We start from the raw sequence: 14,640 nt of genomic DNA, 5'->3' as shown, positions 1-14,640 counted from the left end.
GAAGTGGACCCTCACCCGACTCATGGAGCCCAGCTGCTGCCGGCCCCCTCCTTTGACATAAGAGGAAACTGAGGCCGGAGCTAGGGCTGGCCCCAGGGCTTCCCATCTGCCCTAGGCACCTTGTCGGGGAGGGTCTCTCACTGGAAGGCTGGTGGTCCAGCCAGGACCACACCTCCCCCAGAGCCTGAGCACTTGGGGCTCACCCAGGACCCTGCCAGCTTATCCCGGGACCCCCACAGCCCTGGAGGAAGGGTTTGTCTCTCTCCTCAGGTAGGTGGGAGGCAGATGGTCAAAAGCCAGGTGGAGGCAGAGTGGAAAATGGGGGGAGGGGTCCCGAGAGTAGTTTCCCCCAAGCCTCTTTCTGGGCAGGGGGCACTCCCTTCTACCCCAGCCCTAATCCCTACACTAGCACCGCGAGGCAGAAACCCAAAACATTCAGGGGCCTGCTGCACCCCCAGTTTTGAGGTCCCTAGCCTCAGAGGCAGGAGGGTGGTCCCCAAAGGGCTACTCCCCTAACCCTGGGGGCCTCCAAGCCTGGAGATGGAGGGGTCCTCCACCCTCCCGCATCTTGGAGCCCCGAGTGCCAGGGACAGTCCTGGCCCCATCCAAGCAGGCCAAGGGCACAGATGGCCCAGCACCTGCACAGCCACCCCTGATCTGGAGAGGGGAGCAGAGCCTGAGCAGGCGCCACACCCCACACCACCTGCTCCAAAGCAAGCAGCACACAGGTCCCCGGGGCCCTTCCCCACCCCACCCTCCCTCCAGGGCTCCCGTCCTGTGCAGTGGCCCTGCGGGAGCGGGTGTTGAGGTGCACGACACGCGTTTACACACACGTGCACACACGCACATATGCACGCACGTGTGCACACGCGCTCCCAGGGCGCAGGGCCTGAGGAAAGCAGGCACAATATGTAACCAAATCACTGCCGCACCCACGAGGAGGCCAGAGGAGGAGGGAATGGGCTGGCAGGGGCGGGGAGGGGGCTGCGGGAGGAGGGGCGGCCTGAACTGGGCAGGGAGGGGTGAGTCCAGCCCGTAGGCGACTGTGGGGAGGAGGGTGTTCCAGGCGGTGGGCCTCAGGGGACGAGGCGTCGGAGGAGGCGAGTGGACGGAGAAAATTTGGGGAGCAATGAGTCGAAGGGGGGGCAGGAGGTGGCCGGAGTGGGGACACTGACCCAGGGGGGCGAGGAGGGTGAACGACATGGAGGTGTCCAGTGGCCTCAGCTGAGACACCAGCTAGGGAGTCCCCAGCTCATGGTGGCATTTAAAGCTGTGGGACGGGTGGGCGCCCCGGGCCCCCCAACATTCCCGGGCGGCTGCTGGTGCTCACCATGCTCACTGCAGCCTGGGAGGGCCTGCACCTCGCCCTGCACCCACGGCCCGGGCACTGGCCGCGTCTGGGTCCGACCCAGTGCAGGACACAGCCAGCGGACCCGTAAGAGACACGCTTCGGACGTGCCGCGAGACAAAACCCCTGAAAGCACGAAGGAGCTGCCTCCAGGAAGGCCGAGTCAGCGCCAGGGAAGAGCAGCGGTGCAAAGGCCCTGAGGCCAGAGTGGGCCAGGGAGTTCCGGGAACAGCGCAGCGAAGAAGGAGCGATTCCTTTCTGATCCCCGGCTCGAACCCCCTTGACCCACGCAGTCTCTGGCAGTCCTCGTCCCCTCTCTCGGCTCCGCGAGCCCAGCACCGCGGCCCTCCGCCCGGCCGGAGTCCTCCCGCCTGCGCACCTGCCCTGTCACTCAGCCCTCGGCCCCGCCCCACCAGAGGCCCCGCCCCGCCTGCACGTGCTGTCGCACGGCCTCGCCAGAGGCCTCCGAAGTGTGTCACTCAGCCCTCGGCCCCGCCCCGCCCCGACCCCGGCCCCGTCAGAGGCCTCCCACGGGCTGTCACTCAGCTCCGGCCCCGCCCCCCGCGCACATGCTGCCCGGCCCCGCCCGCGCACCCGCGCTGTCACTCAGCCGCTCGCCGGTTTGCTCCCGGCTGGAGGCTGGAGCCGCTGCCCGCGACCCGCACCGCCGCCGGCCGCATGGGCGCCGCGCTGCTCCTCGTCCTCGGGCTGCTGGCCCAGGTAAGGCATCGGCGCCCGCGGGGTCCCCGCCTCCCGCCCGCGTCTCCCCAGGACCGTCCCGAGCGCCCGGGGGCCTGTGGGCTGAGGGTCCCGGGTGGGAGCTGGGCTGGGGCCCCAGGCACTGTGGGGCAGGGTGCCCGCGCCCAGGCAGGTGGGCTCCGCAGGGAGTGTAACCCGCCTCCGCCTGGACAGAGTTTGGGGGACTCGCCCCAGGACTGGGGAGCCCAGCGGAGGACAGCAGGAGCCAACCAACAGGCCGCCCTCCCTTGGGGGGACCGGGCAGAGCCTCCCCCAACCGCGCCGGGCCTGGGTGTTGCAGTCCTGTGGTGGGGGCAGGGAGAGGGGGTGGCAGGGAACCCCCACGCTGGGGGAACTGGGGGTCCTTAGGGACTCCTTGACTGTCCCGAGCTCACTCTGATCCTTGTGGTCTTGGGTGGTGTCCGGGCCCCCGCCCCCGCCACGCTCCCGGCCAGCAGGGCAGCTTCGGGCTCTGCCATCCGGGAAGGCCCCACACTCTGAAGTTCCTCTGTGGGAGCGCCCGTGGGAGCCAGGGCCCCCCACGCACCCCGCACTGGCACGTCCCAGCCTTTGTGTCCACCTGCAGACGGCAGCAGCTGCCCCCCCAAATCTCTGGACCCCTGGTACCCTGGTCTTCACCATGTGGGAACAGACAGGGCGGGAGGAGGCACAGGCCTCTGACCCCCCCGCGCCCCACTGCGGGCACTCCCTGGACAGGGCCACGTCCCCTCAGGCCCTGGGGACCTGAGGGTGGAGGATACGGCCCCCATGGCTCCTGCCACAGGGTCTGGGCCTAGCCAAGCACAGGGCCTGGCCGTGGCTGGGACGTCCTCACGTGTAACAGGACGGCCCCTGGCCTCCTGCTTTAACAGATAATGAGCTTAAATGGCCACCACTGGGCATCGTGGCTCTAGGGTGGTCAGGCAGAGCTGGACAGTGGCGAGGGGGTGAGTCCCTTCCCAGCTTCCACCAAAGCGGGTTCATGAGTCCCCCTAATTCCCACGGGCCTCCTGGCTCAGCCAGCCAGCTCGAGTTTCAGCTCCTGGTGCCAACCAGGTGCCTGGCCAGCCAGACCCCCCAGCAGCGGTCCCCCAGGGCACCCTCGGCTCCAGCCACTTCCACCCCTGCCTTTGGGCGTCCACAGCCCCCGCTTGGCAGCAGTGGCCCTGCCGCCACAGCTGCCCACGGCCTGCACCCCTGCAGCCGTGTGCGGTGGGCACACTCACCACCCCCTCTGCAGGGCCTGGACCCCTCACTCCTGGGACCCACAGGCCCCGGGGACAGCATTTCTTCCTAGCCCTGCCCTGGGCGCGTCGGGAGCTGGCGCCGTGGAAACATTCCTGGCGACCCTGCTCTTCTGGGTTTGGGGGTGTCTACCTTTCATCAGGCCCCGGGTGGACTCTACTGTGGGGGGGGCTAGATCCCTCTCGGGTTTCCTTTCCTCCTGGAGGGCGCCCCTCCCCCCACTTCCCTCCCCAGGGCTATCATCAAATACTCCTCCATCCCCGCCCCCCGACAGCTGGAGGCTGGGGGGTCGGTGGGGGCTGCCATGGCTCAAATTAGCTCGGACCACCGAAATATGTCGGTCAGGACCTTGCCACCCCTCCCCGACCCACCCGGGCTGCCAGACTTTTGTCCTCTGTCCTGGCACACGGTTCTGTGGCCACCTGGGCACTCCTTCCTGACCTCCGTCAGCCCCCAGGCGGTGGCCTGGCCCAGCCGGGCTGTCTCAGGAGGCCCTGGGCAGAAGCTCTGCACCCGTCCACGGCTTGCATGGCGGCCTTGGATGAGGCTCTGGCCTCTCCTGCCCGTTCACCTCTAACGCCCACTGGGTCCCAGAACATGGGGGACGGGTGAGGACCGTGTCTTCCCAGTGGGCCCCTGACAGCCCCACCACCCTTGGCTGCTGGTCCAACCCCTGGCACCCACCTGAGGGGCCCCCCGTGGGCTGGGAAAGGCCCCCACACCTGCGTCTGGGCTTCGGGGAGCCACCTGGTCTCTGGGAAAAAGACAGGGCCCCGCAGCATCCCCGGCCTTGTAGGCAAGGACATCCCTGTAGGGTGCGCTGGCTCCTCCAGGGCCGGGCCAGCGGGGTCTGTGCCGTCAGCGACGGCCGGGCGGTGATGGGAGGGCACAGCTGCCCCATCCCTCCCCTCCCCCACCCCTGCTCACCAGCTCCCCCCAGCCCACAGCAGCTGGAGAGGGCGGGGCCCGCAGGGGGGACGCTGGGGCCACGCTGGGCCTGGCCGACAGCTGGGTCCATTCCTGGCGTGCCGTCCGGAGCGGTGGCCTCGGATTCCAGCCTAGGGAGGGGTCCAGGCCGGGGACTTCTTGCCCCCTCCCAAGCAAGCCCCACCCACCCTCCCACCAGGCACGTTCCTGGACTCTGGAAGCGGCTTTCCTTGGAAAGTGGGTGGAGCGCAGTGTGAGGCAGCCCCAGAGCCCCTTCCCCAAGCCCGACCCTTGAGCCGGGCGGGGGGCTGCGGGTGGGGGGCAGGCGGCAAGCTCTGCCACTCAGCCTTCACCAAGGGCTGTTGGAGCCCAGCAGAGCCACCAGCTCTGTCCACACCGCAGAGAGGGAGCAGGACCTTGGTGCCAACGCGGGAGACCTGGTCTCAGTGTCAATCCCGCCACCCCAGAGACCAGCACCGCTACCTGGGCTCAGGCCCAGCCTATGGTGGCAAAGCACCTGTCGCCGTGCAGGGTGCGGAGTGGGAAGTTCAGTCCCAGAGCCTGGCTTCCAGCTGGTTCTCTGAGTCCGTGGTTAAGGGCGGGGGTCAAGGATGAACTTGGAGGTATCGTTGGGCCTCCCCTTTGGGGAAGGGGTTCCAGGGTCAGGCCTAGCTTGGGGGGCACAGGGAGGAGGGGTGCCAGAGCCCACACCCACGAGGTCCACCCTCCCCGTCTTGTGCTGTACCCCCACGTGTGGGGTCCGTGTGAGCTGGCAGTGGCGGTGGGGCCTTGTCCCAGGCACCGGATGTCCTGGCCTCCCCAGGGCGGCACCCAGGCCCTCCCTCCAGCCGCCACGTCTTCTGGGAAGGGGAGGGCTGGGAGGACAGAGAACCAGCTGGGCAAACGCCCTCGAGAGCCGGGTCGGCTGTGGCTGGCCTGCCCACATCCACCGCGCCTCTGATCTGTGCGACGGGGCCCTGCCAAGGCTCTGCGGCCTCCGCTGACCTCGTGAACTTGGGCTGTGGACAGGCCGGGGACCCAGGATTCCCAGGGTCTGCCGTGACAGCACCGGCCCAGAGCCAACCCAGGGGGCACCGAGCAAGACTCCTGGCAGGGGGCAGGGGGCAGGGGAGAGGGGCCAGCCCAGGTTTGGCAGCAGCTGGCCAGGGGAGAGAGCGGAAGCTTCTGCCCCAGCTGGGGTGGCCCGTTCTCCCTCCGCTACATGGGGTTCCCGGAGCCTGAGGTCCCCTGCCCTCCACCCAGGCCTGGCCCGGGGCCGGGGCAGGCTCTGCAAGTCTCGGGGTTCCCTTCTGAGCGCGGTTCAGGGCCTGGCTTAGGGCGCAGACCCTGGCTCTGCCTGCGTGGCTCTGAGCAGACGCCCGGCCTGGCTGAACCTCTCACTGGAGCTGTGCGAGGAGGTTCCCAGGGGCTGCGGGGACCCCGGGGGCAGAGGCAGAGGCAGAGGGAGGCATGCCCAGGCCCGGCGCAGAGCGGCGCCAGCCGGGTGTTGGACGCAGACCCTGTGATGCAGGCTGCGTGCCGGGCAGGCAGGTTTCCACTTGGCAGGAACTCGCCCTGCCCTGGAAGTGGCTTCTGCTTCACTGGCACAGAGGCCAGCGCGACCATCTGTCGCTGGTGGGGCCACCGGCCTGGGGCGCTGGGAGCCTGGGGAGCCCTGCCCTGTTTGTCTCCACTTCCTGTCTACAAAGGGTCTGCCGCTCTGCATGCCCAAGGCCCATGCAGGTGTGAGGCGACCAGCGCAGGACGCCACAGAGGAGGTGGCCAGGCCCTGCGGCCGGGTGCCAAGAGCCACCAGGGCATGCTGGCTCTAGTTTTAAGTTACCGCCACTTGTCATTCTACCACCGTGTGTGAGGACCTGCTGCGTGTGGGCCTGGGGACAGGACACAGCAGGAACAGGACCAAGCCCCGAAGCCCCATCTCAGGGCAGGTGGAGCGGGCGCCAACTGGGTCCGTGGGCTCCTGAGCCTCGGACGTCCACACGGCATGCGGAGCCGGCGGTGGAGCGCAGGGGCCGGGAGGACTGAGCCTGACTGGCAGCTGCGCCGGCATCTCCCTCCGGCCCCCGCCCCAGCCCAAAGTACCCCTGCTCCTGAGGCCACCAGCCTCAGGCCACCGCGGTCTCCTCCTGGGGCCAGTGTGTGTTTGGGAGTTGATACCAGTTCTGCTGTTGACTTGCTGGGTGGGTCCCTTCTCTGGGCCTCAGTTTCCCCATCTGAAGGGCGGGGGTGGGGCTATCTGGTTGCAATGGGAGCTGACGGGACCTCGGGCAGGCCTCCCCCTTGGCCCTCCTTTCTGGCCCAAGCTCCCCACCCCCAAGTGGGGGTGCGCAGCTGTGTCTTCCCTCCGCAGCCCACACTCTGCCCAGGCCCCGCCCAGGCACTGGGCTACGGCGGGGGGATGGGGGCGCATTGCACACGCCTGTGGGGTCCCAAGTCCAGGAAGCGGCAGTGCTGCTGTGAAGACTGCACCGATCCCGGGTTCTGGGGGAGCAGCACAGGCTGGGGTGGGGTCTGGGGCCCTCTCAGCTGTGCAGCCGCCGCAAGCCTCCGAGGCGGCCCTGCACCCCATCGCAGGAACCCAGGGCACTGCTGGGCACCCCCCACCCGCCTGCCCTGCACCCTCACCCCGAGGGGCCCCAACAAACCAGTGGCCACAAACTCGGTCTGCTTGCAGCGCACGGGCCAGTCGGCTGCAAACTGGGGGCTCAGACAGATCGGAGACCTGGCGGCTGGCTCCCATCCCCAGAAAACCGCGTGGAGAGGCTGCGTGGGGCTGGCCCTGGTGGGGGGGCACCGCCTCCAGCAGGCACAGTCCCTGCCACTCCGTGGACCCCTGGCCCAGCTCGCGTGGGCACCACCCCCCCGGCTCCCAGAGGCATTTGGAAGCAGGACCCCACGCCCTTCCCCAGGCCAGGGGAAGTGTCCGCGCTCAGCCGGCAGGCCGAGGGCAGCAGGAACCCTCAGGGGACCCTTCCCCTCTCTGGGCCCTTCCGGCAAGAGCAGGCATTGATCTGGCAACTCGACCAAACCTCAAGAATTCAGGCTGGGAGGAGCCAGGCACGGCCAGGGCCACCCCAGCCTCTGACAGAGCCAGCCGTGGGGGGAGCCGCCGGCGCCCACTTTCTGCCCACCGTGCTGACCCCAGCACGCCCTTCACCGCGGGCTCCGGGGCTGGGTCCAGCAGCTGGGAGGACTCATTACGTGGAACTGCCGCCGCCTCTGCCTCTCCCAGCCCCACGTTCCTGGGGAGCGGGAGCTGCCCTCTGTCCACGGGGCCCTCCCTGCCCCATCTGCCTCCTGGCCAAGGCCTGGCACCTCGGGGAAGTGAGAGGCACAGCGCCCTGAGGTGCCCCCGCAAGCCCACACTCACCTGGTGACACCCCTGCGATGGGTCCCTGGACCCGGGGCTCTGGGTGAGAACAGGGGGTGCTTTGGGGACAGACCCTTGGGGCTGTGGCTTTGGGCTCCCTGGGGCCTCCAGCTCAGGGCTCTGACAGGGGTGGGCCCCCGCGCCCTGGACGCAGCGTGGTGGTGTGGAAGCGCGACTCCGGACTCCACGGGGCGCTAACCCGCGGCCCAGGGAAGGGCTCCACCCTCGGGAGGTCCTGGGGGGTCCACGGCTCCCAGCACCTGCCTCCACTTGGGGCTCTCGGAGATCATGCGTGTGACCAAATTTCTCTTTGTTGCAGAGCCTGGGCCTGTCCGTGGGCAGCCCCAGGCCGAGGAGGCCCAGCATCCTGTACCCCTGGCATCGGGCGCCAACGCTGGGCCGCGTGCGGAGGGCTTGGGTCATCCCCCCGATCAGCGTGTCCGAGAACCACAAGCGCCTCCCCTACCCCCTGGTGCAGGTGAGGGGCAGGGCCGGGTCACCCGGTGGGTCCCCATTCCCAGCAGGTTCCCGGGAGCTGCAGGGCCAGAGCCCGGGTTTCTCATCTGGGCCCGAAGTGCAGCCCCCAGGACCACACGCACGCCAAGCGCCCTGCAGGCTGCAAGCCTGCGGCAGTGGCTTCACTGTGGTTTTATTCACCGGACACGGAGCAGACGTTAGCTGGACCTGAGCGTACCAGCGTCAGCTTCCTGCACGCTTGAAATGTGTCCCCGGGGACCAGGGTCCCAGGACACCCAGGAGCTGTGCCTGCGATCGGGGCTTTAGGATGGGGACACCCTCGGGGCTCCGGGCTGGGGAAGGGCCTGAGGGGCTGCAGAGGAGCAGGGACGCCCCTCCCCTGGGAGCGCCTCCCCCAGCCCCGTCTCCTGCCCCACAGATCAAGTCCGACAAGCAGCCGCTGGGCAGCGTCATCTACAGCATCCAGGGGCCGGGCGTGGACGAGGAGCCCCGGGGCGTGTTCTCCATCGACAGGCTAACTGGGAAGGTGTTCCTCAACACCGTGCTGGACCGAGAGCGGACGGACCGCTTCAGGGTGGGGGCCTGCCCGGTCGGCCTTTCCCCTCGGGGGTCCCCGGTGTGGTGTCCTTCAGACCAACCCGCTGCTCCCGCAAGATCCGGGCACCCCAGTGTGGGGCGGGGCCAGGGATTCGGGCCCCAGGACCTGCAGCCCGAGGAAGCAGGTGTTCGGGAGCACACGCCCATTTAACAGCCGGGCAGATGGAGGCCGGTGGAGGAGGGGCTTGGTTCTGCCTGGGGAGGGGCAGGTGGTCTGCAGCAGGCTGGAGGGGCTTAACCACACCCAGCTCTCCATGCCCCCGGTCCTGTTTGGTGGGGGTGGGGCATCACACAGGGTCCCAAGGCAGGGCCCGCCCTCGCTCTGTTCGCGCAGCTCCGAGCCTTCGCCTTGGACCTGGGAGGCTCCGCCCTGGAGGACCCCACAGACCTGGAGATCGTGGTCGTGGACCAGAACGACAACCGGCCGGCCTTCCTGCAGGAGGCGTTCTCGGGCCACGTGCTGGAGGGTGCGGCCCCAGGTGAGGCAGGAGCCAGCGCCCGCCGGGCTGCGGTGAGGGGCTCGGCGTGGGTCGGAAGTCCCAGGTTTTCCTTACACGGGAATTCCAGAGCCCTTCAGAGAGTCTGAAAATAAGAGAAAGAGTCTCCGAGACAGAATTTCCACAGATCGACTCAAGGTCCTCCTATTTCAGTGTAATTTCAAATCCAAAAATCGGAGCCTCAGGGCGGGGCTTTTTCGGGGGTCCTGCCCCTCCCCCAAAAGCAAACGACCTCTCCCTTCTGCTCTGGGGCGTCTAGAGACAGGCAGACCCAGCCTCACCCTGTCCTCACGCAGGGCCCCCACACCTGGGTCCGGGCCCAGGGCTCTGTGGCTGCAGTGGGGGCCGCGGGACGGCCTGGCAGAGGGCGCCCAGGACTGTGACCTGTGAACTGTGAACTGTGAACTCCGGCCCCTGCTCGGGGTTTGAGGATTGGATGGAACCTCCGCAGTCTGGGTATGTCAGATGCGATCTGGGGTCCGGCCTTGGGCACAGGTTCCACGGCAGTGAGGCCATGTCCTGGTGCATGTCCGTCCCGTGTGGCACCTGCCGGGCTCGCCCCGTGAGGTCACAGTTTTCGCTTTGTAATCATAAATGTCTTGCGGCGGGTCCTTTGTGCAAATGTCCCTTTTCAGCGTCCATTAGTGGTTCGTGGTTACGATCAGTGGTTGTTATTAATATGGTTACAAAAGGTGACGTTTGAGCTCCACCTTCCTCCTGCGCTCGCTACACGGTGGGACTTCCCTGTCCCCACACGGGTCTGTGTGCGTTCCACACGTGCACATCTGTGTGGGCTGCCAGCCAAGTCCTCAGTGTCACTTCCTGATGCTCGTGTTGCACCAGGCTGGCCGGTGGAGCCACCTGGCCGGCTGCAGCCTGTGGCCCTTTCAGCAGACACAGCTGGGGAACGAGCACATACAGACACGTGTGTAGGTCTGTGTGCACGTATGTGCATGAGTGCATGAACACGGCAGTGTGCATATTCACACGTATACATGTGTGCGTGTGCACTCCTGTGTTTACATGTATGCGTAGGTATGTTCACACGTTTGTCTGTCTTCCTCACACCTCGTCCATTCTCAGGGGCACCCCCACGTCCAAGCCCACTCCATGGGGTCTCTCTATCCCCCGCCCACATCCGTGGCTCTTCTCTGACCAGAGAAACCTGGCGTCTGGCCTCTGCCAAAGAGAAGCCGGCTAACAGGCTAACAGCTTTCACCTGGGGTCCCACATCGGCTTGGTGGATTTATCCGGTGGCAGCTTGAGTCTTTGCACCAGCCCTTAACCCTTCCAGTGCTGGGCCAGCGCTGACGCTCACTCCTGTTTATCTTGCTCAGTCCCTGATGGGCCGAGGCCCCGAGACAGACACACTGGGAAGGACCTGCTGGCCCAGAGCTGCTCCGCAGGGAGCCCCTGCAGCCCGTCCTCCGGTTTAATGTTCTTACGCCAGCGCCGGGGGTGGCTCAGGCCCAAATCTCATCAGAGGGAAAGTGGGCGACAGGCAGGCAGCCCCCCCGTCACATGTGGCCTCTGCATGCCGTGTGTCTTCTGTCGCCCCGGGGATTGCGGCTGCCCAGCACTCCTGGGCAGGCGCCAGGGTGGCTTCTGGCGGAACACCGTACCCGATGGCCCGGTCTCAGGACGGGGACAAGACCTGGTGGCCCCAGCTGTGCCGGGCGAGTCGGACCCGAGGGCCTGTGCACACGGAGCATCCCCACCACAGTGGCCCACACGCCTCCCTGCCCTTCCCAGGCACCTTCGTGACCAAGGCCGAGGCCACGGATGCGGACGACCCCGAGACAGACAACGCGGCCCTGCGGTACTCCATCCTGCAGCAGGGCGACCCCGAGCTCTTCAGCATCGATGAGCTCACCGGGGAGATCCGCACGGTGCAAGTGGGGCTGGACCGGGAGGTGAGCTGGCGCGCGGGACGCCGGGCCGGGCACTGGCTGATGCTGGGTGTGCGGGGGCCGGGCAGTGAAGACTCACGGGGCGAAGCCACTGACCCGCAGAGACAGTAAGTGCGCCCCCGCGGGGCAGGGTGAGGCTGGGTCGCAACAGGGTGCCAGAGGCACTGGCCACACTTGCCCTGACCAGCCCTCAGTGTGGTTTCCATCCCGCCTCGCAGAGAACCTCCCAGCCCCATTGCCCACAAAGCGGGGGCACCCCGGCTCGGGGGAAGGGCCTTTCCAAGTGGCCCCCCGCCCTGGCCTCTTAGCAACTGCCCTGCTGCTCCCTCGCGCCCAGGAGTCACTAACTTCCGTCCGCCCTCTGCACGCCATTCCTGTGTCAGGCCCCGCTGCCCCACCGCCAGGCTTCGTGGCCCCTGAAGACCCACCCTGCGTCAGCACCTCTGGGAAGCCCTCTTTGGTTTCCCCACAGCCACCTGTGTGGGGCTCTGTAGGCCACGCACTGTGTTACGTGGTATTTGTCCTTTGCGTCTCCACCCCTGCCTATAACCATGGCCCCCAGGGCAGGGGTCCCCTTTGTGTCCAGTATGCAGTAGGTGCTCTGTAAATGCTGATGCGACTCCATCACTGACCTCTGGTCTACTCATAGGCTGGGGCAGAGTCCGTGGCTGACAACAATGTCGCCGGGCCGCATGTGCTGGAAAGCAGGACAGGTTCTCAGAGCTGCGTGTGGCCTCCTGACACCCACTGGCACCCGTGGGGGCCGAGCCCGCCAAACGGCCGGGCTCCCAGCCCTGCCCCCCCCCGCGCACCTCATCCTCTGACCCCATGTCCTGGTGTCCACAGGTGGTTGCCGTGTACAACCTGACCCTGCAGGTGGCCGACATGTCCGGAGACGGCCTCACTGCCACCGCCTCAGCCGTCATCTCCGTGGACGACGTCAATGACAATGCCCCGGAGTTTTCCAGGGACGAGGTGCCACCACTGCCCGCCGCCCCAGCCCTGCTTAGGACCACCCCCCTTGGGGTCCTGGCGAGGGTGGGGGCTTCATGTGGGGCCGGGGTCTGCTTTGGAAGGACCTTTGCAGGGGTAGCTACGAGGCCAAGGTAGCGGTCTCCAGAGCCGGCCACGCGTGAGCATGTAATGAAGTCAGGAGCTGGGAGAGGCCCCAGGGTCCCCCAGAAGGGGAAGATGACACACACCATGGTGTCCGGCGTGGAACTGAGCCCACAGCGGGGGAGCGGGGTCCCTGGGGGCAGCAACACACGAAACAGACCAATCTGGAGGACGCCCGGTGGGGGACAGCCGCGCTGGGTGGGAGGGAGGGGCCGCCGTGGTCAGGGCCGGGCCGCGTGCCTTGGGCCCCAGCACGCTCCCCGACCCTGCCGCTGACGGGGGCCGGGCTCCCCAGTTCTTCATGGAGGCCCCAGAGGCTGTCAGCGGAGTGGACGTGGGGCGGCTGGAGGTGGAGGACAAGGACCTGCCGGGCTCCCCCAACTGGGTGGCCAGGTTCAGCATCCTGGGAGGCGACCCCGACGGGCAGTTTGCTATCCGCACAGACCCCAAGACCAACGAGGGCGTGCTGTCTGTGGTGAAGGTGAGTGGCTCCCTGGCGCACACCACGCCCCTGCCCGGGTCTGGCGCAACCCACGCCGGCCGTGTCCCGTGCTCCCTGGCTCCTTCCCCCAGGGCAGCCTCCCCTGACCTCGGGGACGGTGAGAGGGCACAGAGGCGGACGTGGAGCTCCAGCCCGAGACTGGGCACGCTGGGATTGCAGGTCCCGGGCCACACTGGCCACAGGGCAAGAGGGCCAGCGGTGGGAGGGACACCCTACACAGCGGCTGAGATTTACAGCGCTCGATCTCTTTATATATGCGATCCACACATAAAAATACGGCTGCACACCCGTGTCAGAGCCAGTGGGGATACACGTGTGTATATACATGTAGATACTGATATATTGAGATTTATTGCAAGAACTTGGCTCGTGCAACTATGGGGTCTGTCTGGGCAGGTCTGAAATCCGCAGGGCGGCTGGAAACCCAGGCAGGACCCTGCTATAGTCTGGAGGTGGAATTTCTTCTTCCTCAGAGAACCACAGTTTTGCTCTTAAAGTCTTCACCTGAGTGCATGAGTCCCACCCACGTTACCCAGCATAATCACCCTCATCTAAAATCTGCTGGCTGCAGAGGCTGGCCACACCTCCCCCGCGCCTCCTCAGCAGCCCCCGGGTGGGCTCTGCCTGACGCACGGGGCTGTCCCCAACCACGGACACTTACCGCTGCCCACCACCCCTGCAAATTCATTTTGAGTGATGGGTACTTACTGTGCTATCTTACATTATTCTTTGTGCCTTTTTGTCCGGCATAATTTTTATTTTTTTAAGGTTAAAAAGGGGAACAAGGGAAGGAGGGCTCTCAAGACAGACCCAAGGCGTGGCTCCCCCACGGGACCTGTCTCTGGGCACCCAGACCTGAGCCTCAGCAGGTGACCGGCCCTGCCCCTCCCACAGCCCCTGGACTACGAGAGCCGTGAGCTCTACCAGCTCTCGGTGTCGGTGCAGAACGAGGCTCCGCTGCAGGCGGCTGCCCCCAGGGCCGAGCGGGGCCAGGCCAGGGTCACCGTGCACGTGCGGGACGTCAACGAGGCCCCCGTGTTCCAGGAGAACCCGCTTCGGACCAGCCTGGCTGAGGGGGCACCCCCAGGAACCCCCGTGGCCACCTTCTCTGCCCAGGACCCCGACATGCTGCAGCTGCAGAGGCTCAGGTGGGCTCCCAGGGGCCCTGGCGTGGGGCCGAGGGCGGTTGGCTGCCCACTCCTGCCGCGGTTACCCCCGCCGGGCTCCTGGGCCCGGAGGGTGGAGGGGCCGTCTGTCTCTGGGTTTCTGAGGGCCCGGGGGTCTCGAGTCCCACACATGGCTGTGCGTGCGTGTTGGGGTGGCCCTGCCCCATGGGCGGAGCTGGGCAGCCGGTGCACGCCGACACGCCACATCTGTTCCCGCCAGCCTGAGAGTCCAGCCGTGTCTGGCAGCCCTGGCCCCCGGGACTGGCTGTCGTCGTCTTAATCCCGCCCTCGTCTGGCCCTGTGTCTGTCTCCGCGTCTCCCCCACATGGGCCCAGTGCGGGCTGGGGTTCAGTCTGGGCTGTCACCCAGTTGCCACAGGGCCCTGACAGCTCACCTACCCTCGCTGAGCCTCAGTTTCCTCCTCTGTCAGTTGGGACAGGGGATGTCTTGCCTCAAAGACTCATAGAAGGTGCCAGGTGACTGCAGCAGAGCCACGTGGGCTGTGTGTGCACGGGTGTGCGTGTGCGCACGTGACATGTATATTGTGTGTGCACATGTGCGCATGAGCTGTGTGTGCATGTATGTGTGAGGTGTATGTGTAGTGTATGCGTGTGCATGCATGTGTGAGGTGTATTGTAGCGTGTGCATGTGTGTGCATGCGTGTGCGTGAGGTGTATGTGTACTGTGTGGGTGTGTGTGCATGAGGTGTATGTGTAGTGTGTGCGC

General features: G+C 66.8%; 1 protein-coding gene across 1 annotated transcript in view; it reads left to right on the top strand.

Moving 5' to 3' along the window:
• Positions 1–2,026: 2,026 nt before the first annotated feature.
• The window catches only part of CDH15 (cadherin 15, type 1, M-cadherin (myotubule)), a 34,060-nt gene continuing 21,446 nt past the window's right edge, over positions 2,027–14,640 (top strand). The window contains exons 1-8 of the mRNA XM_012657162.1: positions 2,027–2,068; positions 7,969–8,127; positions 8,545–8,700; positions 9,058–9,202; positions 10,973–11,133; positions 11,977–12,105; positions 12,542–12,727; positions 13,643–13,896. Coding sequence (XP_012512616.1) covers positions 2,027–2,068; positions 7,969–8,127; positions 8,545–8,700; positions 9,058–9,202; positions 10,973–11,133; positions 11,977–12,105; positions 12,542–12,727; positions 13,643–13,896 — 1,232 coding nt within the window. The remainder of the gene's footprint in view (positions 2,069–7,968; positions 8,128–8,544; positions 8,701–9,057; positions 9,203–10,972; positions 11,134–11,976; positions 12,106–12,541; positions 12,728–13,642; positions 13,897–14,640) is intronic.

The sequence above is a fragment of the Propithecus coquereli genome, unplaced genomic scaffold, assembly GCF_000956105.1.
Source record: "Propithecus coquereli isolate 6110/MARCELLA unplaced genomic scaffold, Pcoq_1.0 Scaffold531, whole genome shotgun sequence".
Classification (NCBI taxonomy): Eukaryota; Metazoa; Chordata; class Mammalia; order Primates; family Indriidae; genus Propithecus; species Propithecus coquereli.
The sequence above is the reverse complement of the archived record's forward strand: the minus strand, read 5'-3'. Positions and strand labels throughout refer to the sequence as shown.